General features: G+C 40.6%; 1 protein-coding gene across 1 annotated transcript in view; it reads left to right on the forward strand.

Annotated features, from left to right (window-relative positions):
• The window catches only part of pard3aa (par-3 family cell polarity regulator alpha, a), an 826,722-nt gene that overhangs the window by 480,656 nt on the left and 318,362 nt on the right, over positions 1-27,704 (forward strand). The window contains exon 19 of the mRNA XM_055151054.1: positions 1,096-1,306. Within this exon, the coding sequence (XP_055007029.1) occupies positions 1,096-1,306 (211 nt within the window). The remainder of the gene's footprint in view (positions 1-1,095; positions 1,307-27,704) is intronic.

The raw sequence follows: 27,704 nt of genomic DNA on the forward strand, positions 1-27,704 counted from the left end.
AGCCAAGCAAACTGTACTGCACTTAAACACTCTGCGCCTCTTTTTTGGACCCTCACCCACAGTTTAAGAACCCCTTCTTTAAGAGAACTTCCACTGGCACTTAACAGAAAATTGTGAAAAAAGTGAAGAAAGTGGATAGGATTTTTAAACCTGTTTTTTCAAGTTCCTAACTGGAGTTTCATTCTCTTATTGGTTTTGCAGTGGGATTTTAGCCTCTGCACATTTACCAAACCAAATGCACATCGTGACAAACACAGATGCATTTGTGCACTTTTATTAGGCAAACTTCAGCCACATGTCGGGGTGGGTCTGTTCTGTGCTGTAGACATCCTCGGTGCCAGCACTGTAACATACATTTAGATTAGTTTTTGCTTCGCATTTTGTCTTGTTCTTCTAATCAGTGCGCATTGTGGAAGCAGCCTGTGCGCTGTACACGGGGAGGAGCGAGACCGTGAAAAGGCGATGAGCGGCGCGCTAACGTGAGGTAGATGGACAGGTAGGATGTTTTAAAAAGTTTTACCTGCCCTGTGATACACGCTGGTACACGAGGGCACACGCTGTTGCGGAAAAGCTACACGCAGGGAGAGTTTGCGTTTGTGATGTGCTGCACATTAGCCACGGGTTCCAAATGAGTGCACGGGCTGCAATGAGACGCCCCGCACACTCCCAAACGTGATCGTGTCCGAGACGAGTACAACGACACTGCGATCTACCCACGCTACCTTGGCGGTCGACTGGTACATCGCGATCGACGTATTGGGCACCACTGCTCTAGAAGTACATTTAAACAGGGTAGCAGCAATACAAATACTGCATAAGGTCTGTTCCTAAAAGATAAACTATGTAGGCTAATGTTTATTTAATTATTTAAGTTTAATTATCAGCTTGTGTCAGTGGAGATGTTATTGCTTTGTCGTGCAGTGTTACCTGGAACTAACATTGACCACATTTGTCTTTCCCAGCCCAACATCCAAAATGGCACCCGTGATAACCGTCACACAATCAGGGGCTACGTCTTTTCAATATTTTATTCAACCATCCTTAAATCTTTGTTTGAGCTCAATTATTCTCATCTTTTCTCTTTCTCTATTGCAGTGGACGAGGACACGGAGGGCAGCTACCGTTCGGGCCTGGAGTCCATCTCGACCAGTGGAGATCTGAGCAGCGCCTCCAGAGAAGACCGAAGCAGAGAACGAGAGAGGATCAGCCCCATCAAGACCGAAGTGAAGAAGAAGAAGCCCGAGGAGGCCAAGGACAAGGGCAAACCCAAGAAGGGAGTCCTCAAGGGCCTAGGAGAGATGTTCAGGTAGGTGGAATCTTCGTCCATATTACGTGATATCTGGCAATGCTCTGGATCGCTTAGAATTGGTCTTTCACTTTTTCTGTCTTGAATAACTGTTAAAGGCCCTGTACCCAAATCAGTCTGCATCTAACTGTAAAGTGTTTTATTGCCCGAGAATCAGGAAGTGCATGGTCAGCAAGCTAGTTGTTGTTAGCTTTAGAGTCATGGTTAAACTCCGCTCTGGTTTCTGAGAGTTGTAAAAGGCACTAGTAAACTTGTCAAAGTGATTAGTTAGGATATTCTGAATGCATAAGGTGAGTGAGAGAATAACATTTGGACCACAGCAAATGTTTGAAATGAACTAGTTCTGTTTTTGATGTTCTTAAGAGCGCTTTCACACCGCTAATTTGATTATTTTGTCTGCCCCAGGCAATAAAAATGTTATTCTGTAGCATATAGACTCCAGTGTGGTCCGCTTTCAGACCTGCAGACCAACCAAAATTAGTCCGATTGACGTATATCCAAGGCTCCTGCACACAGCGGGTATGACTGCACATGGCTTGGGGATGCTGAGGCTCTCCCGCACGCCAGATGCACCATCTTGCCCAGTGGTCTTCCTACGGAGCCCCCTCCACGGGGTACGGACGGTGTGGCCCGGTCCCTATCCCCCCCGATTACTCAATTCAGGAATCCGAGCCTGCCCTTCCATGATGTATTTTGAATAGTTGGTTTGGACCTACTGTCTGTGGTTTGGACCTGAGTTTGCGTTCACACCAGAGGGACCAACCGCACCAGAGTTTGGTATTTGCTGTGGAGTGAAGCGGACCAAGACCACCTATTTTTTTTGAGGTCTCGGTCCACTTGATTTAGTGCAGATCCAAGTGCAATTGATGCTTTCACACCAACGAAAACAAACCAAACTAAAAGGTCTTTGTTTGGTTCAAATGGAATATTTGGTGCTGTCAGTGTGAAAACACCCTAAGACAGTAAAAATCATGGACAGGTCTTTAAAGTTGCACTGTGTAACTTTTCTAGAGGGTTGCGCCATCTGAATATCTCTGTGGTTATCTTATTGCATTACCAGGAATGCTCCACTGTAAGGCATTAGATGTATCTGTCTTACATTTACGAATTTACAGGTGTCTTTATTGCTTACCTTAACAATCATGGATTCTTACTTTGAGTGGGATCGCCTCTCTGCAGATCTGGCATGTAACTTGACTTGGAGGCGTCACCTGCTTGTGTCTATGGAGATATGTGTGTGCCATAATGTCGTATTGTAAAACATTCCATGAAATCCGATAACATCTCCATAGAGACGCCCCTACTAGAAAAGTTACACTGTGCAACTTTTAACATTTACTGACAAGCAACAAGCAAAAATTTCATAACACAGATAAAACTTGAAAAATAATAAAATAAAAAGTCATCCTAGCGTACCAGGTTAACCAAAAAAATACCACAAAAACCATGATTTTTTTTCACCTTTTCTCTTGCTTCTGCTCTCCAACTGCACAACTACGAGACAAGAACAAGGACAAAAGTAGCAAAGTCGTGCTTAAGGGCCTGGGAGACGCGCTCAGGTATGCACCCGACAACAGCGCCGTTAGCCCGGAGAGCCAGACGCCGGCGCTTTAGCTAATGAACGGGTTTAGAGCGCGCGCTTGCTAATCAGGGACCCCTCTCCTTGAACCTTAGCGTGGGGGGAGAGGGGCTGACGGGGATGGGGAGGCAGGATTTGACCTCCAGCCCCTCTGGCACTTCTCAGACAGATTGCTTTAAATAAGGCCAGCATGTTTTATTCATTATTTCGCAGCGGGAGTGATACGGCAGTGCTCAGCGTTGGTTAACTAGATAGAGTCCAGGGCAGGAGACATTTGGTTTGGGGCGTGAACACAACCAGGAAGACAGAACAGATGGGTGTTTACAGCTAGTCAGTTGTAGTTATGCTGTTGTTGCTTTAACCCGGCGGATTGAGATGTTGTTCACGCACTAGTGTATCTGATCTTAAAGGGCCATATTACGCTATTTTCTGATCTGTTCTCAATGTTGTTTCCTCATCACAAACAGACCTGGAGTTGTGTTCTGTTTGGTTCACACAATTAACACACAAATGCTGAATATTTAGAGTGTTTTATTCTCTCAAATGGAAAGCACTTTGTTCCACCTTGTGATGTCATGTAATACAAGTGCTTCACTGTGTTTTTAAACTCTATACCCCTTCACCAGACGCCTAATTTGGAGTCTAGAATTGCCAATCTCTACTGAACTTAAAGTAAAATGTAGCTCTTAACTTGAAAATGACCAGTTCATGACATCACAAGATGGATCACCACAAGAGCATTTTGAGTTTTGGAGATGTAGACAGATTACAGTCATGGAATTTTGGAAATTCAATGAAAATTTTGGAAAAGTCATGGAATTTTAGTATCTTTTTCTCACAACTTCAGCGTTCTGTTAAGTCCTCATTAGGCTATTATCATTATTTCTGAACGTCTGCGCCTTTTTTTTTTTTTTTTAAGAGACGACAATAAATGCACTGACAGGATTTTGAAGGTTAAAAAACTATAATCCCAAACCATAAGGGGAGTGGAAAGGGTTAACATTTCGTATTTAACTCTAAAAGTCTGATTAGTTCTACACATGTAGGTGCCGTAGAGTCATGGAAAATTCACTTTAGGTTATGAAAAAGTCGTGGAAAAGTTTTGAAATTTTGTCAGTGAGAAAGAGTGGGAAAGAGTGAAATGAAACACAACTCCAGGTGTTTTTTGAGGAGGGAACTTTATAACGTAGTTTAGGGCCTGTTTATACGAGAAAGCTTGCGGGTAAAAACAACAAAATATTTGATCAGAAGTGCCTTTCGTTTAGACGGTGACAGTGTTTTTGGGGCTTAAAAACGCAAAAATCTGAAACCACCCTCCAGAGTGGAAAAGTTGAATATGCTCCGCTGTAGTGTTTCCCTCTACACTGCCCAAGACGCAAAACTCTGCTCAGATGTGCTCATGTCACCTACACGTTTACGTCACATACATACAGTACACAGAAACCTGGCATGCATACCCAATCGAATTCCACACACTTTTGCATCACCGTATGCACGTAAGTTTCCTCCCATAAACGCTCATCTAAACACGGAATAAAAAGTGAAGACGCAACGCCACTTTTGCATCTTCTGTTCAGACCGTCATCATATAAACGTAGCTTTAAACTTCACAAGAGACGGTTTTGTGTAATATAGGACCTTTAGAGGTGCCCTATGTCACTTTTTAACTGAGGGTCTGTCATTTGCTTGTTTCCATGGAGATGTTGTTGCAATGCCTGGGGTGTTCCATAGTCTGGCATTAAATTATCTATCTTGCTTTTTGTCAGTTACAGGTTTTTATCATTTAAAAACATGAAAATAAAAGAAAAAAACATGCATTCTTATTGTGAGCAGGGTCACCTCTCCACAGATCTGACCTGTAGCGTAGCCTGCTGCCATCACCTGCTTGTCTCCATGGAGATCGATTGAAGTTTAATGGTCTGTCGGCAGAGACCTTCTCCAGAAAAGTTTCATAATGCAGCAAAATGATTATTATATATCTCCCCAATCACATAAACACATAATTGTCTTGCTCAAGGACACAACTTTACTCAGTCGCCTTTTGAAAATCCAACATACCAAACAGTTGACTCTACAAAGCTGTTCCTGCCCCTTCCACTAACACACAAAGAGAGTTGTATTAAAACTAAACATCCTCGGGCGATGCGTACGACAAATGAGTGGGAGTCACGATAATTATTTCTACTCTGCTCATTTGCATATGGCATAAATTAGCGGGAGCCTTATCACGCTGCAAGCACTTTTCACGTGGGTTAGCTTAATGGAATTATCACGCGCTAATGAACAATAAAGACTATGTCAGGGAGGTTATGGAATGCACTCAGCTTATCATTACAAGGTGTGGTATTCTACTTCTGCGTGTACTATTGAAATCGTACCTATCCTAACATGTCCAAAGCAGCCACAATATTATGACGACGTGACCACAAATGCGCAGACATATGGAAGTCATTGTAGTTGAAGGTTTGATATGAAACTATTGCTTGAGGACTGACATTAGCTAAGCAAATATGAACTACAGGGGGCTTGGACTGCTTTTATTTGAGCAACGGAATCACCCCCCAAGAGACGGTTTAACAGACGTTGTTGACATACGATGACCTCAGAAAAGCAAATAGATCATTGTGTTGATTTTAAAATACAACAGGCTTCTCGTAGCCTGATTCAGTCGCTTTCACTTCGTAGAAACCGTTTGACCTCGCAGCGTTAGAATTCGCTCAGTGGTACTTGGGTACTTTTTTCATTTAACCAATCGCTGCTATTTGGTCGTGACATAGTAATTCGCCGCAAATGGGACTAACTGGTATATTAAGCTTTTCCCAAATCATATAGGAAGAAAGGTAATAACGTCTTTCCTCTTGAAATTCACCAAACATTCTCTTTGTTCTGTCTTTAAATACTCGATCTCGGGAGTTGTTGTCAACACAGAATGTATCACTCTTCGCTGATAGGCTGGTGCCTGAACTCGCACTTCCGGGGTTTTTGCAAACCGTCTAGTGTATTTTGATTCCTGACCTAGTCACTGGAGAGAAATGAAACCGAGCGGAGACACTAGGTGGTGCCAGTCTTGCTAGGCTTCTCACTCAGCTGGTCCGCTTTATGGTCCTACATTTGTTGGGTTGAATCTACGGCTGAACAAGAACTAAACCAGATCTATCGAGGTGTAGTTTGGGCGACAGTAGCTGAGTTGATAGAGCGATTGTCCACTGATTTGAAGGTTGGCAGTTCGAAACGCACTCTCGACATAAATATCTTTGGTTGACCTGGCAAATCCAGTGACTCACAAATTGGCGGTGTGATTCCTGCTCCCACAGCTCAATGCTATTGTTGGGTCAGGTTACGTGTCTGCGTATATGAATGTGAACACAAGATTTTATTTTATTTTGTTTTTTTTCATAGTACTTTCATTATCCCTGTAGTGAAATTGTCCTCTGCATTTCACCCATCCTTTCAGGAGCAGTGGGCAGCACATGAGGCACACGGGGACCCATCTCCATGATCTTGTTGCTAGGCCTGGTCAGGACTAGATAGGCTCTATTCACGCGTACGTCACAAACCAGGAAGACGTTCGGAAAGATACGATTACAACTTCTGGTGTAGTTCCCAACACTGGGCTCACCAACCGACTCAAACCCACTGAAGTAAATGTGATCAAATGTGAACAGACGTATGTGCTGTTTGGAATCGACTTGAATTTGGCGCCGTCGTCTCTTCTAATCACATGTACCCAGTGCACTCGGAGTTGTGCGTCAGTGGGGAAATGATGAAAACTGAGGTGTGGTTGTAACTGTTGATTAGCCGAACATAACGGAACACTACAATGACATGGAGATGAAGCTGAAGAAAACTGGGCCTGGGAGGTTGTCATCGTATCTTTCCAAACGTCTTCCTGGTTTTTGACGTAAGCTTGAATAGAGCTTATTAGCTGGAGGATTTTACCTGTGGTGCATGTTTTTGGTTGCAATGTGTAAAGAGTTTTGAGTCCCTTGTAGGTTGAATAATGCTATATAAAACTGTGACCATTTAACGTAGGGCTTGACAATGTCTAGAGGCCATCTGATACTATAACTGAATGAAAATCCCAAAAGAACTGCCATTTCGAGATTCTTTCTTTCAGTCATCTTAAGCAGGCAATGGAAACGTCAACTAAAATGTTTCTGTATCTACTCTTCCATCTGAACAACTCATTAACAACTTTCTCACTCTGGTTAGACACTACATCTGTAACTGCATTTATACCCAGGGATGTGGCGGTCATTCGCATCCTCCTATCGCTGTCAAGTTTCTTGTCTACAAAAGCCAGGATTGAACTTTCAACCTTTATACTAGCTCAGTTTCTGCTTCAACTCTCGTCCGCGCCGAAGAGCAGAATCCACCACCAACTTCACCTGTCTCTGCTTTACAATCTCATCCTTGCTGAGTGCACCGACACAAACAACCAGCCATCGAGAGAAAGATGGTGGAGGTTTAATCCACAGTTCTGACACTCAAACTATACAACAAGACCTGCACTGAACCAAGACTAAACCAGGTCTAAATAACTTTTAATACCACAGACCAGGAATATTTAACAAGAACTCCACTATACCAGGACTAAACCAGATCTAACCCAGGACCAGTGGTGGACTTAACAATTCGGCGACCCTAGGTGAACTTGAGTTTGGGACCCGCACTATATTGTTTTGTTAATATATTTATTGTCTGTTTTTCACCATTGTTCTTGAGACATGCACATCTCTAATTATTTGAATTGTGGTGGATTGGAAACTTGTCTTATTAGTTATGAAGACTACCAAATGACCAGAACTGAAAGTAGTTTTATTTTTTTGCTACTATGATTACACTTTTGTTTACTTCCTTTTCATATGATGATTATTATTTTTCTTATGATTATTGTTTAAAAGTTAACCACTCTCATTTAATGTCATATTGAGAGAAAATCAAATTGCTCTGAGGTCTTGGCCATTAGTGGCACTGAGGGCAAATGGTTGGGGGCTTCTCCAGGTTTGGGGGCCCTCGGCAGCTGCGTACTTTTGCTTAATGGAAGCGCCGCCTCTACCCACGACCAAACCCCATTGAAAGCAGCTTGACTTTTCCCATTGCAGACTGGAAAGATCTCAAAAGAACTGCACTAAACCAGGACTAAAAAAGATCTAACACAATACTAAACCAGATTTAAACCAAGCCTACAAGCCTAACCCACGAGCTAACTAAAACCAAACCAGGCCTGACCAAGGACTAAACCAGATTTGAACCAAACCTAACCCACTAGAATACTAAAACCAAACCAGGCCTGACCTAGGACTAAACCAGGTCTAGAGTCTGTTCTATACTATGAGAGATGGAGTTTTGAGATTCTTTGACCCAGTTATTAAAAATCTATTTATCTATTGATCAATTTATCTGTATTTATCTTTCCATTTTAACAACGAATTTTAGTAAAGTAAGTAAGTAAATACGGAATTAAATACTGATATATTGGCTTGAACAGTTCATTGCTCTTCTTACCATTTTGTGCCAAAGCTCCCACTAGCTTCCTGCAATCACAGTCAAGATGAGTCATTTTGCCCAAGAGTACAACAACATTATCGACCTTTCACCCTTAATCCTACCTCATTTTCAGCTTCGACTCCCGTCCGTGCCGAAGAGCAGAATCCGCCACTAACTTCACCTGTCTCTGCTTTACAATCTTATGCTTGATTAGTGCACCAACACAAACAACCATCCATCAAGCTAAAGATCGTGGAGGTTTAATCCGGAGGTCTGACGCGGTGTGACTCTCCATCGGGGGCCCTGGCAGAGTGCTCGGCCCCGGGGCGGAGGGGGCGGAGGGGGGATGGCAGGATCGGCGGGGGAGGGTTGGGACTCTTTCTGCCCTCCTTGGCCTCATCATCGTTCTTCATTATCTTTGAGTGCCACTGCCACTTACGCGCTGGCACGGGCTGACACTGGGTGCGCGTGTGTGTGCGGAGAGCCAGGTCACGTGCCGTCTGAATGCGGAGAGGAGGACTGATGCAAAATCTGTCACTCCAGCTTGAGTACGTCATATAGTGTTAAAGGGGTATGATGTGCAAAATGAACTTAAAGGTCCTGTATTATGCAAAATTGGCTTTTAGACATGTTAGAATGGTGCTACCTCATCAAAAATATAACTGGAATTGTGTTTTGTTTCATTCACACATGTTTGAGTAACCGTTTATTATGAGTCTGTTTACATCTCCAAAGCTCAAAATGCTCTGTTCTACATTGTGATGTCATGAAGCAGTAGTTTTCAAGCTAACAGTAGAAAATGGCAGTTCCAGGCCTAAAATTACCCAAATGATTCAAGTGAAGGTGTATGGAGTTTAAAAACACAGCGGCGTGCTTTCTGTATTACCAGATGACATCACATGGTAAAGTGTGTTTTTAGTTTGAAAAAATAGCTAAATTTGCAGGGTTTGTGTGTTAAACTTGTGTGAATGAAACAAAACACAACTCCAGATATGTTTGTGATGAGAAATCATTATAGCATAGATTAAAATATATATATATATTACAATATGGGCTCTTTAATGTTAGAACCAGGTAATATATTTTTTTAAATGAATGCATCATCTAAATTCCAGTACATTGGTTGTAGTTAGATCCCGACTTAGTCCTGATTTAGTACTATTCTATTTCTGGTTTAGTCCTGATCTCGTCCATATTTAGGTTTTAGTCTCACTTTAGTACCATTTATGAAGTGTTGTAGGTGCCCCCTCTCTACCCACCAGGCTGCCAGGAAGCTCGGCATCTGCGCCTCCCCAGGAACAGAACTCCCCAAGGAACACTTGGACTCAGACCCCCCTTGACCTCCCCCAAAAAAGTCTTGTGCCTTACGCTATATGCCTTTTGCACTATTTACCGTTTGCACTAGACCCACATAAGAAAGTGCCTTTTATTCCTGCTGTTAATACTTGATCTGACTTCAACTGCTCTGTACTGTACACTAGTGTTTTTAGTATAATGCATTAATCTATGGTCACTGTAGTGGTTAGAGATGATGTTATTTGGTGTGTTTGTGCATGTAAATGTTTGTCCTGTCTTGTCTACACATAGGATAGAGAGAAATCTAATTTTGACTTCTTTGTATGTCTAGGATGTGTGAAGAAATTGACAATAATGCTAACTTTGAACTTTGAACTTTGAATGTATGTAGATAGCTCAAGGCCTCATTCACACATATTAGAAATCCATTCCCAATAGCTGTTGCAATTGAATGGCAGTAACTTAGTTGGTAAAGCATTTGCACACTGACCAAAAGGTTGAGGGGATAGGTCACCGCTCCTATTTATTACTGCTACTACTTCTGTTTCCTACTGCAAACTGGGTTTTCAAAGTGCAAACTATTGCTGTGCCCCTAGTAGAGATGTAACAATATCAAAATCTCTCCGTACGACATTATCACGATATGCATCTCACGGTACGATATTTATTACGATATTTTGGAAAGGCTGATATAATTGTAGATAGGACACTTTTTTGCTTTTAAAATACCTTGACAAGATTTTGGTGTGAATTATTTCCACAATAATCCCAAGAATTCAAGTAGAAAACACATTTCTTCATATTGTCTGCGCTGAAATGAATCATGGGATATGTAGTTCCCGATGTTTATAAGCTGTTGCTACTATAAAACCATGTATTTAAGCAACGGAACTTGTAATTCGATATATTGTGACAGTCCACGATATTATTGTGACACTTTTGACGATACGATATCACGGTATTTCGGTTATTGTTACATCCCTAGCCCTTGGGCAAGACACTTAACCGTCTTGCCTCCATATGCGTTTGTGTGGGAATTATTCATTGATAAAATACACATGTTCATAATATATTTTCATACTGAAGATCCTTTTCCTTTCACAACTACAAAACAAGCAACGTTAGTAGATCGAATGTTTTTTTTTTTTGTGACTGTATACACTGGGACTTGGACGAGCAACTCTTTCGCTGGGGGTTGAACTCTTAGCTATATTTGAAGAGTATAAATCAGTAATAATAGACATGAGCTCGCTAAACATTACAATTCACAAAAGGCAAAATTCAGTTTCTCGAGTTGATTTCAATGCAATCGGCTGCAAAAGTTTCACCATCGCATTTGCAAGTTCACAAAAGTCCCTCTTCACCTCGCGTTCCTCTTTTTAAACTTTGACAGGCCTATCACACCCACGTTATCCCTCTGTTCCTTCCTTTCCCCCCTCGATCCAGCCGGAAGCTTCTAGACATTTCCACAAGGCGAGAATGAGCAAGTAGCTGCAAAGTCGTCAACAACAACCTCGACAAAACTCCGCAGCGAAACGAAATGCCTAGCGGTCAAAAACTCGTACGGGGGAGACGGAGAAGTGATGTAAACGTCAAACCATTGTTGTGTGATCCTCTGTAGTAGCTTCTGACGGCGATTTCAAAATGTCGACAGTGTTCCTCGCATGACAAATATTTCTCTGATCCTAGATGCCGGAGAATCGCGAAAGGAATTCAAAAACGCCAGATCAATCCGCGACACCGAACGACGTCGAGAAGCTAATTCCGTGTAATGCCTGTCAATGCCGGTTCCATTACCATAAAATAGATGTACGTGCTATGGCTTTTTTGCTACTTGGATGGCTTACACTTTAGCGGTAAGGAGATTTCAAGGAGTTTGCATATGTGGTTGGAGCTGGCGTCGCGGGGCTCATTTGCATGCAGGACTTAGGGAGACCTGAAGAATGCATAGTGCACGGTGGTTTAATAGACAGGCTAGCAGAGAGTGCATTAATGTCAGAGCGAGTGAAAGAAGAGATGAAGAGAGAGAGATGACGAAAGAGGAAGAGAGATAGCGGGAATGCGAGGTTTGTAAAGGCCGTGGTAATCTAGACCCAGGTACTTTCAGGTTGGTATTGATTGGTTCATTTATTTTTATTTCGAATTTGTGTTAAGAGAGAAACAATAATCATATATACATAGCATATTTTTCGGACTTTAAGGCGCAATATCAATAATGTTGAATACTCTCATCTATTTTGAAACATAAGATGCACTAGATTATTAGGCGCATTAAGCGAAACAAACGGACGACACTTGAGACTGATCCTTAGTCCAGGCGTCCACGATCCATCGGCAGATCGTGGTGTAATTCGCCCGGTGTTGCCTCCATGTCTTGGTGAATGTGGATTATGAATGTGAATGTGGGTGAATCATTTAAATTTGTTTTTTTTTTTTATTTCCTACGAGGACGATTCAAATATACATTGAGTAATAATGTGTTTAATGCAGCTTTGAGCACATTTGTTTACATTTTACAGAAACAAAACTTAAAACCACATGGCTCATTTGCATAAACTATAAGCTCTGAAAAAACAGATGCGGTCAGCTTCTGTTGGACTAAACTCTGATTAAACTCCACTACAGTAGCCGTAATGCTCCGACAATCCATCAACCATTGTAGCTTCGCTTACTAACGTCGTACTAAAACATTATGACAGATTTTTGAGCACTGTGTACCACATAAAATCGGTTCGAGGTCAGTAAACACAACCAGAATTAATGCATAAGGTGCACCAGACAATAAGGCGCACTGTCAATTTTTGAGCAAATTGAAGGATTTTAAGTGCGCCTTATAGTCTGAAAAATACGGTACATTGTAAACAACAGAAAAGCACGTTTCTTGAAAAGGTGTGGGAAGAAGAAATACTTATATTAACCCACCCCTTATCATTGCATAGTTTCAAAAATGATGTGGTTGCTTATGTACACTGATCACAAAACTTTACAAATATTTACATATAGCAAAATAAATCACATTTTATGCATACTTTTCTAATTTTAACCCGGTTTCTTTCTTTCTTTCTTTTCTTTTTTTTGTATATTTCTTTCTATAGTCATTATTTTATCTGTATACTTTTTTTTTTAGTTAAAGTAGTGGACAAAAATGGTAGTTCAGCGATTTGGAGACGTTCAGTAAACTTGTGGTTTCAATTTAACAAAGACTTGGGCTGTCTCTCATGCAGAAAATACATAGTTATATTTTTTTCTCAATTTTCAAAACTGTATTTCTAATGTATTTTGTTGTAGATTGTGAAATTTATATTGTGGAATGATTTCTCTTAATGTGTCTTCGTGTAAATGAATGTGGTTTCTACCTTAGACCAGACCCCTACAGGAAACTATTGAATATGATTGATTAAATTAAAATAGTGATTAGTTTATCTTTTCGAAACACATGTGGTCTTATAACTAAAACTCTTTTGTTTTTGTAGTTAAAGTCAGTGTTAGAAAGACCCTTCAGTGTAAACTCTTCTGTTCCCTTTTGCTCGCTGATCTTGTGAAGAAGTGACAAATGCACTTAAATATGGATCAGATCAGATCAAGCACATCTGGCCTCGTCTCAGTAGGAGTCATCACCTTCTCACTTTGAAATGCATGTCTTCTGGTCTTCTCAGTGGAGGTGCTCTGGGGGGAGAGACTCACGGAGGAGATCCTCAGTGGGGATGCTCAGTGGAGATGCTCAGGGAGGAGATCCTCAGCGGGGATGCTCAGTGGACATGTTCTGGGAGGATGCTCAGTGGAAATGCTGCTGGTGGAGAGAGGCTGATGTTCTGTGGTCAGGGCAGACCTAGGTCCTGTCCATATGTGCTGTAACTAGAATAAACCTTTGTCTGTATTCCAAAAACTCACTGGGCTTCGCAAATGGATGATTTATTTATCATCAAGAGATACATATTTTTTCTATATCAAGATCAGTTCAAGCAGTTCAAATAAAGATATCAACTCAAAGTAAAAATTCTTAAAGACCCTATATATTATGCAATCTTGATTCTTGTGAGCTTATAGCCGCGTTAGAATGCTGTTACCTCCTCAAAAAATACCTGGAAGTTGTGTTTTGTTCACCCATTCACCCATGTTTGTGAGTAATCCTTGAGTATTAGACTGACTTCACCCCCAAAGCTCAAAATGTTGAGTTCCACCTTGTGATGTCATGAAGCAGTGGTTTTCAAGTTATCCAAATTACCCAGCTTCCGTTTATCTTTTGTTCAGCAGAGATTGGCAATTCCAGAGCTGAAATTATCCAAATGATTCTAGTGAAGGTGTTTGCAATTTCATTAGCCTAAGCAGAATTGTCCAAGTAATTTTTAATTTTTTTGGCCAAATTGTGATATCTGTCTAACTTTACTTTCCTACCACTGCTGCTTCACGCTGCCTTATTACTTATGTCCTCGGCCTATCAGAACGCTTGTTAGAGTCTAAAATTTGCCTTAGTCATCTCTATACAATATCAATAAAAAATACCAATGTGTTTGCTTGTGTTTTTTTTCTTGTTCCTGAAAATGTTCAAATAGACACCTATACTATTAGGCTAACGATTTTAAAACACAGTGGAGCACTTCCTGTATTGAGTGTTTTCTGTTTGAGAAAATATCGTGTATGAATGAAATAAATCTCCAGATATGGTTTTGATGAGTAAACAGCATTATAACATCTGAAAATAGTGTAACATGGGCCAGTTTCAATGACATCACAAGGTGGAACAGAGCATTTTGAGCTTTGGAAGATGCAGACAGACTAATAATAATAAAGGATTACACAAACGTGTGTGAATGAAACAGAACAGAGGAGTCAAGTTTTGTAATATAGAACCTTTAAACAGTCTTATATAGTAGAGTATTACATCATGCAGAGTTCTTGGACAGCTCTACACGACCATTAACAAACACCTCACAATCATCATGAGTGGGTGACCGTGTGCACAGAAGCACAGACTCCCGCCGCGGGACACTTGACGTAGCTGTTTTTCTCGTCTCCGCGTCTACACTGTGAGTATGGTTATTGTTAGCGCGGCTCCGTTAGCCCCGGAGCATTCTGGGAGGTTATTATTTATGTCCCCTCCATTGGCTAACGCGATCATTACTTTCAGATCCTATCAGGTTAGCTCAGATGTAGCGCTCACTGCCCAGGGCGCGGTTAGCATGCTAGCAGACAGTGATGAGATGTCAGGGCCGTCAGCGTGGCTAACGCGCTGTTGTTAATGCGACTGACCTCCTCCATCACGCCGTTAGCGTCTGATAAGAGCGGACGACAGGAAGGGCTATGCTAAACAGCCTTTAACTGAGATGATTTGTGTCTTGTCTATAATTTATATTTAATGATTTATTAGATCTTTTAAAGATGATTTTTTTGGTTGGGTTTAAATTAGGGTGAGCAGACGTCCCTAGTCACCCAGAACAGTCCCAGTTTTGAGCCCTGTGTCCCCTGTCCCAGCAGATTTATCCAAAACCAGTGATTTGCCAAGGGTTTTCTACAAGAAATGTCCCAGGTGTCCCTACTTTTGACAAATTTGATCTAAAACAGGACTAAACTGAGACTAAACCAGGACTGCATCAGCTCTAAACCTGGACTAAAACACTGACTGTCACAATGTTTGACTAATCTGATCCCTGCCAACAGTAGAGAGGAGCATAAATTCATTTAATCATCATTTCATAAAGTCATTTGTTTTGCCAAAATACAGAAAACTGTGTTTACTAATGACCCTGTCATTAGTCATGTCATGTCCTACGGTCATGGAAATCCTGGAAAAGTCATGGAAATTGAAAATGTCATTTTCCAGACTTGTAAAAGTCATGGAATTCTGGTATCTCTAGTATCTCTTTTATGCAACTACAGTGTTCTGTTAAGTTCTCATGAGGCTATTCTGATTATTTCTGAATGTCTGCACCTTTTGTTTAAAAGAGACAACAATAAATGCACTGACAGGATTTAAATGTTCAAAAACTATAAAACCAAACCATAAGGTGAGTGGAAAGAGTTAACATTTCATATTTAGCCCCAAATGTCTGATCAATTCTACACACGTATGTGCTGTAAAGTCATGGAAAATTCACTTTAGGTCATGAAAAAGTCATGGAAAAGAAATTTTGTCGGTGAAAAAAGTAGGAGCCCTGTAATGACCATAAAGCATAAAAAATGCACCATCAGAAATCCCTCAGATTATGACTGATGTGAGAATGCACAATGTTGCACTCTCTTTTTACAATTTTATTTATACCAAACATCTCAACTCCGGTCTGTCCTAGATTTAAATTTTGAAAATCTGGTCACCCAAGCTTAAATTTGAATAGTCATATTGTTTATTGTTTACACCAATATGGTCATAGCCTCATTTTTATACTTTGGTAGCCTATTATCTGATGTATTTCAAATACAGCACAATTCACATTCTACTTTGAATAATAAAATGGTCAATGGTCACATTTTTATACAGCGCTTTTCCACCTTCAAGACACTCAAAGCTCTTTACGACAAGGAAACACTCACCCATTCACACACAGATTCACACACCAGAGCACACAGACACTGGGCTGAGGTGGCTTAAGTGTCTTGCCCAAGGACACAACACTATAGTATTCATCTGTGGGAGCTGGAATCACACTGCCAACCTGTGGGTCAGTGGATCTGACCGCTCAACCAAAGGCATTTATGTCGACAACGGGAATCAAACTGCCAACCTTCAGATCAGTGGACGAGCACTCTACTAACTGAGCTACTGTTGCTTTGACCAGTGCATTTTATATTTTATTATTTTCTGATTATATCAACATCATATTTTCTGCCACCTCAGGAAATTGCGTTATAATATTGTGTGATTTTTTTTTTTTTTTTTTATTTTTTCTTTTTCTCTTTTTTTCAAAGCAATGAATTTATGAAAAAAATTAATCAAAAAAATGTAGTTATTGTCAAAAATGGGCAAATAAAACGGATGATAATACTAATATGCCCATCTTTGCAAATATTTTCAATTACGTAGAAATAATGTCTAAAAATGATCAAATTGGTTCTCATTTGATCAGATCTTATGATAGATATCGCAATCCATTCTCAGAAAAGAAAAAAAAAATACTACTGTGACCAAAATATGGGGTTAGTTAAACCCTCTCCCGAGCAGTGTGAGGGAGTGAGCGTGTGTGCACTGGAGTGATGTGGGTTACAGGGGGACTGCGTTGAGGCAGGATGAATGGAGGAGATAGAAGCGTGGAAGCTTTTCGCAGCTCCAGTCACGGCACGCTGCTGCTGCAGCCGGCCGCGGGGAGAGCACGCCATACGCCGCCGCTCCCTCCCCGCCTGATCCGCGCGCCTGATCCGTGCCACCGCGGGATGTGCGTGCAGCGCGTTGACATCGATGCCCCAAATGCGCAAAAAGAAGTGTACCGTGCTTTTGTCTGAATGAAATCTTATGAATACTGTAATATGAACAGAGAAGATACGAGCACTTTGAGTAATAGCAAGGTTTCATGTTTCAGATACACCACAAAGTAATTATTATTCAACCATATAAAACAACATTTCGAAGCATAGACTGTATAAAGAAGTCGACTTAAGGGAGTGTGACGTCACCCATAGAGTTCAACTCCAGTCAGATGAATGTAAAAGCTCACGAGGTGAACAGTTAGGAGCGAATTTGGAGCCGAGTTCCATATTGTGCCTGATTTGTCTGCTATTAATGTTGACTTAGGGACAAAATAGTGACATAAAAACATCTGGATCATGTAGAACAGATTATAACAAACATTTTAAGGCCAAAATGAGGCACAGTTACAGAGAGAGGGGCGACAGTTTCTCAATACAAAATGAAAAGGAGCCAGAGTCGATGGAGCTGGAAGTGAGCCCATGTTCACTTAGCTATGTCCATTTGTATATATACAATCTATAACTACAACATTTTGAAGAAGAAAACAGGCCTGATAAAAAGAACTTGACCTTGTATTCTAAGTAGGCCTATTGACCTTTTGATAGAATTGTGTGTCATCAGTATGAAACTCTAGTCTGATGAAGTTCATTTGATCTTCCAATAATTTATGTCATTAGGTTCTTTTCTCAGATCATGAGTTTGTTTTCATCCCTGACAGTTTCGACAGCTCTCTAGCAGTCTTCCTCAGAGTGGTCACGTGATGTTGCTGTGACATGTCTGGTCAGCTGATTTATACAGGTTTTGGTGCTGTCCTCCTAGTAAAAAAGCCCCTCATCCCGGTTTATAGTCCCGTGGGCACGTTTCCGTATTTCGATTGCCTCTTTAATCCAGTGACGATGTTTGTTTTTCTCTGTCCCAGTGGTGTTTGCTCCGTCCCAGTCAGAAATGACGGATTTGAGTTGTTCCTGTTCTGCTTTGTGTTTTGCTGCTCGTGTTTCTCCTTCAGTCCTATGTTCCTTTTTTTGTGTACTGTTCCCCGGTTCCCCGATGTATGTTTTATTGCAGGACATGCAGAGTATTTCATCTATGGCCTTACATTTATGCTCTGGTTCTATTTTATGTTTTGGGTGGACGAGTAATTGCCTGAGTGAGCAATCGAAACTAAGTATGAAAACAAAAACTCATGGTCTGAAAAAAGAACCTAATAACATAAAGTATGGATCTCTCTTAAATAAAACTCTCTACATTGTGTACTTTTCCAAATATCTTTCAACTTTTCTTCACAAATTGCATCTTGATTGGTGTAAAAATATCATTTATATTTAAAAAACAAGTATAATCAAACTTGCAGTGACATTCAAGAGTTTCGTTGTTGGCTGGCACATTGTTGTCGGACAGATTTGGACCAGCTTTGGCTTTTTAGCTAATAATTTTGAAACATTAGAAAACATTTGATTCAGTAATTGCTTGCCAAATGAGTTATAGTATCAGTGTGGCCTCCCAGTAAAAACAAATGAAAAGATTCTAGGCATGTGATTAGTTGAAAAAGCTATCTCGACACCGCATACCATCGTTCTTGGCGACGCAAAACAAGTTTGAAAATCTCTAAAATAATGTAATAAATCAGATATACTGTCACACGATCAAATCATTGAACTTTCGGTGGTTTCATTTGCCTTTATTTCAGCTGTTTATCAATTTAGTCAGATATATTTAATTCATTTCCAGTCCAATAAGCAATAGAGACTTAGCATTCATGTGTACGCTTTTGTAAACCCCGACAGATAGATCCAAATTTGTCAAAATAAAACGTAACTGCCGATTTATGATAATTCGATTTTCTGTTGATCAAAAGCTTTAATATCTACAACAGGCTCTTATGACTGCCATCCATTCTGCGTTACTGACGAAAATCACATCACACGCAAACCCACTCAACCCCGGATAAAAGCGTACGTCCCCGGAGCATCCCCCCCCCCCCCCCCGGCATCCAAGTGGCGAGCTTTCTAACGCGCCAACCCCGGCACCCGAAGGGAAACCACCCTCCTCACTCACTCGCCCGACCACCACCCTCCACCCTCTCTCCTCTCGTGCTACCGTCCCACTCGGGGCCGAATGGTGCGGACAGGAAGCCGGCGATGCTTTCTGCCCTTCCGTCTTTATTAAGCTCAAGCCTCGACGGAGCCCGCTGGGAGCAAGAGCGGCGGGGGGGCATGGCGTGTTGCCGTGTTAGCGTGGACTGGCATGTAAAACGAAGGATCACATGCCACGGAAGAAGCGCGTATGCCATGAGATAAAGCAGTTAGAGCGCTCTTTCTCCGGGCATTTCGTACAATATGACGCGTGAACAGACATCGGTGGTACAGGTCCGTATCGCCCCAATCTGTAAAACTCAACATGACATATACATTAGCCTAGCGTTTCAACCATTCCTAAATAAAGTAAGCGATTATGCGCACGCTGTTGTCTTCGGAAAGTGCCTGAGTGCTGCTTTATGTCAATGGGTTGGGATGGTTTGCGTGATCTGTGGTTTACTCACTGGTGAATTGCCAAGTAGAAAGTATGGTTGGTTGGAGCATACACAAAGGACTTTAAAGACAGAATTGCATGCGAGAATGTAAAGGAATGATGGGAAATTGTGAGGAAGTTAGTCACTCTTTTCTGTTAAGATGTGGTTCCAAGGCAGAACAAAACTATCCTGTATTTTACCATATATTGCAACTGGTAACTGAGTATAATTTGACAGTTTCATTGACACGATTTTATCCTAAGCATCAAATATATAAACGTTCATATTTTTTAGTCTTTAATTTTAAGGTTCACTGCATTGACACTAACAGTTATAGAAGATTTAGGGTAGGAATCGATGAAAATAGCTAAATAAAAGCACCAGGATCATGTAGAGTGGGTTAATATGAACATTTTAAGACAGGGGTCGTCAAACTAAGTCCTGCAGGCTGACTCCAGTCCGCCACGCCCTTTTGACCGGTCCCCGAGCCCCCCTGCCCCCACCACTTGAACTGGCCCTATGAGGCAATCCTCAAAAGTTGACATGAAGTATTTTTTTTAATTAATTTTTGGCAAATAATAACACATCTGCATCTTATATTTTGTAGATTTTTTTCAGTTAAAAATGATTTATCTGAAGTGTTTATATTTATATTAAAATTATTATGACATATTTACATTTGCTGCCGAATTTTCGTCACCTGACAAGTTCTGTAGTGCAGTTAAGGACAGCAAAATGACTGAAAGGTTGACAGAGTGCGCCAAGTTTCACAGAGCAGCGGATGACCGATATTTTTTGGTACAGTGTAAGGACCATGCAGTTTGTCTGTTATTTAGTCCAATCCAGTCCAACTTTATTTGAATTGCACATTTTATAAACATAACAGTTTCCAAAGTGCTTCACATAGCAATGCAAAACATTTTACAAAAGAAATGATGTTTCAACTAGAAGGAAACTAATAGAATAAATAAATAAATAAAATAATAATAATAAAATCAATGAAGAAAAATAATTAAATCAATACATAAAAGCAGTACTAAAAAAATAAAATAAATAAAAACAATACATAAATAAATATGTTATGCTATGTGATATGTAAAGAAAGTGTGGCAGTTTTCAAAGAATATAATCTATGTCATCAGGGTCATACAATTCTGTTATACGACTGACCCGACCCCAACCCCCAACACAGTCACGAGCGATAATATGGCCCTGAGAGAAAAAAGTTTGGTGACGCCTGTTTTAAGACCAAAATGAGGAGCCTGACAGCAGCAGTTATGGAAACTTTCTCAATAAGAAGTGAATTGGAGCTGGAGTCAATGGAGCTGGAAAGGTTCCCATGAACACTTCCTGTTTGGAAAACAGCTGGCAGGTTAACGATGTCCATATCTGTATACAGCCTGTAGTTCACCATCAAATGAATATCTGGAGTTACAATCACAATGTTTGAAATGCCCTTCATATTCAGGCCTTATCCCTCTCCTTTGCCTAAAACACTTTGTACCACCTTGTGATGTCATTAAGTGATACTGTTTTCGTACTATATTTTTATGTTCACACTCTCATAAGTGTTAGTCTCACCATGTTACCAAAAGTAACAAGAACCAACTGTGGCATATTATTGTTACAACCATAACACAAAGTTACAAAAGCTTTATTTTATAATAGGCTTCAGACTTGAGTTTTTGACAGACTCAACTTTGTGTCTTTGTGCCTATGACAGGTTCGACTGCTCATTTAGCTAAAACATAGTTATGACCATTATGTGTCAAATTTTACTAAACAATGTTAAATTTTTTCCCACTTTGGCCATTTTTTGAAGTTTCTATTGTTATCTTGCAACCATATTGTGTACTGGGCCGAAACAACCACAGAAATGGTTTGACGTGCAAAATGATAAGAAATAGAGTTGTAACGATATCCAAGTCTCACGATACGATATCATCACTGTATAAACTTCATGGTACAATATTTATTGTGATATCATGGGAAAGCTCATGATATGGAGGCTCACGATTAGGGATGTAACAATATCCAAATCTCTCGGTACGATATTTTCACAATATACATCTCATGGTACGATATTTTTTGCGATATTTTTTGGAGGCTAAAAAAACTGTTAATACACTACTTTTTCCTCTTAAAATGCCTTGACAAGACTTAATCCAAAGAACTAAGACTTTAAAGTGCTTAGAACTGTTATTTCTTCTTGTCGTCTGCACAGAAATGGCGCAAAGGATCATGGTCTGTGTAGTTCCCTTTGTCTTTTTTTAGCTATCTAATTTAAGCAAAAAGACTTGTAATTCAATATATTGTGATTGTCCATGATATTATTGTGAGAACTTTGACGATACGATATCACGATATTTTGGTTATTGTTACCTTTATTTTGTTGAAAAAATTTTCAAAATGGAAATTTCGTGTGAAGAGTGACTAACGTTAGAATTATGTGTTGTCACTATGGAACTGGCTGAAACAAAACTCTTTACTTTGTATAATTTTCAAAATATTTTTCAGCTTTTCATCACAGATTGCTTCTTGATTGGTCTAAAATTATCATTTATATTTTCAACAGGTATTATCAAACTTCATACGCCTTCACTAGAATCGTAATTGTAATTTTAGCTCTGGATTTGTCAATCTCTACTAGAATAGAATAGAAAGCCTTTATTGTCATGAATTGTAATGAAATTCAGAGCTGCTTCATCAAAGTGCAAGAACTAAACAAAATAAATAAAACAAATGAACAGTTCTCAGTGTAATAATGATTCAGTGTTGTGACAGCTTTGGGGTAGAAGCTGTCCCTGAGTCGACTGGTCCTAGCTGGAATTGACCTGAAGCGACAGCCAGAAGGCAACAGGTTGAACAGGTTCTACTAAACTAAAGGTTAAAGCTTTTACCGTATTTTCTGGGCTTATTAGATGCACTCTTAAGCCTCCAACCCCATCAAAAAACGACTGCGCCCCCCACAAGCCAGAGCACCCTATACACCAATCCACTCAGGTGTCCCAGCACGACTTCAGTAAACTACCAAGCCGCACCACACGCAGAACACGCAAACACACACGGAGCAGACGGCGACCGCACAGCGAAAAACACCCACAGACACAATCATCACTCCACGCCGACGAGGAACGGAACGGAGGAACCAACTGAAAAAGCGAGTGCAATGTGCCACTTCTAGACACAACTGAACAACTGAGTCACTGCGAACACGCCGACAATCCGTTGGTCCCAGACACACCCTCCCTACACGCCACAACTGAACAAAGCCCAGAGTCACCGTGAACGAACCAAACAAACAAAACCACTCACCCATCACACTGTTGGGTTTCATTGTAAAGTCTGGGGCGGTTTATTTGTGAAAAAAGTTCGAAGATAGACCATTTAATGACAGTGTGTCTTATAATCCAGAGCGCCTAATAGCCCGGAAAATACAGTACTTGAAAACTGCTATTTCATGACATCACAAAGTGGAACAGAGCATATTGAGCTTTGGAGATGTAGACAGACTATTAATACAGGATTACTCAAATGTGTGAATGAAACAAAACACTACTTCAGGTCTGTTTTTGGTGAGAAAACAACATTCTAACATGCTAAAAGCTCACGAGAGTCAATTTTGTGTAATATATCACCTTTAAAAAACATAACTCTCACGTGTACTAGCTTACCTTAACTGCTACCAGCACTTGAACTGTTATTACAGCAACCTGACATACACATTAGCATCAGCCCAGCCCGTTTATCACAACCCAAACACTCAGATACGCTATTGTCTGTCCACACTTGTTCTTTTATGCCACATTTGATTTGGAGACAGCAATTAGCCGCCTCCACATGCTAACCGCGACATCTGCTAACAGCGGCGTGCGCGCGTGAAAATCATAATTGTTCTTGTTTTGCTCTGCCACTCCTAATAATATCCGTAATAAGATAGCGCGCGCCAGTAAAGGGCACAGCTGCTAGCCTGCGCGCGAACGACTAACTACCAGCGTAATTAGCCCGCGTGATGAAATGATAAGAAAGAGGTAAAGTAGAACATGCAACGCCTCTGTGGATGGGCTCGCTGAAGCTATCACAATGTCCGGCCCACGCTATTATGAGAGCAGTCAGGCAAGGTTAGCGCTCTGTTGTTTAACTTGAATGCCCTGATTATGTATTGTTTTGTGTTTTCTCGATATGCAGACGAACTGGTGTGGTGTAAATAAATCTGAAAACAAGATGAATAACCTGATGTAAGTTTTAAAACCTTTGCCAGATCAGAGAAATTTGCAGTGTAGGTTAATATTATTTAAAAGAGATGGGGGGGAGCTCAATTTATGCTGAATTCTGTTGTTCTCGGGACTCAGGGAAAACCAACGTCCACCTCGAGAAAGTGCAATTGAACGGCCAATCAAATCGAGTTTCCGAAACACAAACTCGGGATAGTTCAGTGTAGACCAAGTAGGCTGGATTTACGTCACAGCAAAAACGGCAGCGCACACAGTAAACTGGGAGAATTGTTTTTTCATCACTTTCATAAGTTAAGTTGTGTATGTGTAGAGAAAGTGTCTTCTGAAAACTTTATAGCATGGGTGTCAAACATAAGGCCCAGGGGCTTGATCCGGCCCTCCAAGACCTTTAATCTGGCCCTCGGCTGATTTTCTACTAAAATAATTTAATTATATTTTCTATAAAAATATTGGTAATTTTCTGCGGTGCTGAGCATAGCAGTGTCTCCAGCGTCTCTGTGCGTGGCCCCTCCCACCAGAGCAGCACAAATGAAGACTTGTCTCTTTCCAAACGCTCTTAAAGGACGATCGTTTTGACTGTTGGCCGTGACACCCTCATCAGAAAAATGTCAAAAATGAGAAAAGTGGAGCCGAGTGCAGGATTTTCCAAGAAAATTTAACTTATTCCTATTTGCATACAAGTTTATTGATTTATTTTATTTATTTTTTAATTTGAGACGGGGACAGCGCACAATTTTTGCATTAACCTTAACAGGAGAGATGCATTATACACCAGGTTGGTAGCATTAGTCGGGATGTCGGGAAAACTGACTCGGATTTATCCACATGCGGCAATAATTCTGTTTAAATGCAGATTTTCCTGGTAAAACAGTGAATTCTTGGGTCTAGTCAATAAGAGAAATTACCAGGTTCAACATTTGTTACTTTACCTTTTAGATATTTCATGATAAAGTACAGTGTTATTAATAGGGAAAACTGGCCCTTGCCCCCCATCTGGGAATATAACATCATCACATTCTAGAATCTGAAAACTATCTGAAAATATCACCATATTTGCTGATACCTGATATTAACCGATACGAGTGTAGGGACAGAAAATGGCATTTATTTCCTTAAAACTACTACTACTAAAACTACTACTAGTTCTCAACAGCTTTGTATGAATAACAGGTCAAACATTATTTGACCCTCTAGGCCAAAATCAGCCTGTAAATAGACTTGCTACATCCAATTAACGGCACAACATGGATATCAGCCTAATTAACTGATATCATGAAACCAATACCTGATTCTGAGCTAATTTTTGAGGATTGGTGCTGATTTCCGATACCCGTATATGTATCGGTGCATCCGTATTACTATGTATTACTAACCTGGTCAGCCAGAAGAAATCTTGCAATATTTGTGAGCTCACAAACTCATGAGAATCCATTTACCAAAAGTTATAGAGGGAGTATTTTACTTCTACAGGCTAGTAATTAACTGCTAACACATACCATATTTAGATCACCATTTTACCATTTATTAGGGATGTAACAATAAATGAAATATCATATCATGATATCGTATCAAAAGTCTCACAATCATATCGTGGACTGTCACAATATATGGAATCACAAGTTCCGCTGCTTAAATGCATGGTTTTACAGTAGCAACAGCTTATAAACTATGGGAACTACATATCCCATGATTCATTTCAGTGCAAACAACATGAAGAAATGTTTTTTTACCTGAATTATTGGGATTATGACAGTAATAATTCACATCAAAATCTTACCAATGTATTTTAAAAGCAAAAAAGTGTCTCATTGACAATTATATTAGCCTCTCCAAAATATCGCAATAAATATCGTACCGTGAGATGCATATCGTGATAATATCGTACAGAGAGATTTGGATATCGTTACATCCCTACCGTTTATTGTTTCGAAAATGTTTTATTCGCCAAAAGCAACTTATTAACACGTTTTATAAATTGCATTCTCGTTTTTGGCGCTCTGAGTTTCCCTTCCCTTTGCTCTCCATGCTAAGTCACTCCCCCTTCAGAGCGCTATCACAACACATTTACATTTGTATCATGCTTTTGTGTATTTATAAAAAAAAAAAGTGTTATGTGGGAGCATGGGTTTTGAGAGAATCTTACTGCTAACGGTTCAAATAGTGCCCATGAGAGATCTCTAGATTACTCAGACATGCATGGATACATATACAACTACTTCAGGCATGTTTTATATGAGCAAACAATGTTATAGACGCGATAGAAACCTCAAAAATGGTAGGCATGTTGTTTTTGTTTTGTGTGGATGAATTATCGTACCATTTTAACTCCTAAATTTCTTCTAACCATCGTTTTTGAAATTGCTAACATTTGTCAAGTCAAGCCACACACAACCATCCCCGCTATAATAGTTGGAGGGTGAACTTAAAACCAAACTTGGGTCACTTTTGGAAGTTTTACCAAGTGCGAAACCTTAGCTCAATATCACCTTCAAACCACCACACGCAGCTCAGAGAAATACCCAGTCAGAGAGGGCAAAGCCAGACGCCGGGTCACGCTTTTCCAGTCGGTAAAAACACATCTCTCCACCGCCGACCGCCACCTGCTTCATTCAAAAGTCCGGACACAATCACAGGACTTTAAAGGGGTCTGGCTGGGTCTTGAACTCTCCCGCTCCCCCCCATACACCTTAATGTCCTCTCTGTGGCAGCGTGACATCCATTTACAGTGCGGCGGCGGTGGTCAGGAGGCACCAGCAGGGGGGGTCGGACCACTCAAAACAGCACTCCCCGCCGAGAAGATTAGCGCCACTGTCACAGAAAAAGAAAGTCTGAAGGAGCAGGCTGGGTTACGGCTTTAGTCTGGGTCAGGTAATGTGGAGAAGGCTGAAGTTGTGAGTTAAAAGCTTTTCACAAACTGCTTTTCTTCGCAACTCTGTATGTGTGAATTAAAGGGGACGTTTTTGTTCATTCTTTCGTTTAATAAAGTCCATTTTCATTTTTTTTTCATACAGTAGACTGTATTTATAAGTGGACTTAGCTAACCCACTAGCCGCCGCGTTCCATACAGGGAGTGAGCATTGACGCAATTCCGACTCCATCAACTCTCCATTTCACTTTCTTTGTAAGTTTTGCTGTGAGCTCTGTCATCTTGGTCTTAGATATGTTCATATAGGCGAGTTTTATTGTTGACAAAAGCACGTGTTGCATGCTGGGAATTATTTTGGTTGACGGCAATAAACACTAAATCAACATGACGGACGGAGCGAGAAAGCACGTAAAGGGTATTGATCCCGGTTATTTATCCACTCTAACGGCAGAGGACCCAAGACCCTTTGACCAGAAATTGGTCATAAACATTGATGGAGCCAAATCACCCTTTTCAACCACTACAGAGCCTGGACCAAACCAAATTTCTGGTCGGAATCACCAACTACCTGGACAAACATTCACTTGGGCGATATCCACAATGACTTGGTGGAAACTCCTGGTCCATTCACAGCAGAAAAGATGAAAACCTCCAAGAGTCTCGATGTGTTGTTGAACTTGTTGGAGTCCACGGTTTGTTAGGATCTTCTGCGTTTGCTCTGCGAATGTTTGAAAGCCGTTTAATTCACCGTTAGCGGTTCTTTTCACTTGGAATACGGAAAAGACATTTTCCTTCTTCCGTGCTTCTATTTGTGCATCTGATAATGCAGCAGGAATTTACCATTATCGGGGATAAACACGCGAGGTTACGCACTGTGTTTGACCGCTATCGTGTTTCTTGCCTCCGACCAAAATATTTCCCAGCATGCAACACGGGCTTTTAATAACAATGACGTCAGTTGAAACTCGCCTATTAGCCTGCTCTAAATGATCCTGGTGTTTTTATTTTGCTATTTTGTGTATGA

This window comes from Boleophthalmus pectinirostris, unplaced genomic scaffold (genome assembly GCF_026225935.1).
Source record: "Boleophthalmus pectinirostris isolate CB_2022bp ecotype Guang Dong unplaced genomic scaffold, ASM2622593v1 HiC_scaffold_15, whole genome shotgun sequence".
Lineage (NCBI taxonomy): Eukaryota > Metazoa > Chordata > Actinopteri > Gobiiformes > Gobiidae > Boleophthalmus > Boleophthalmus pectinirostris.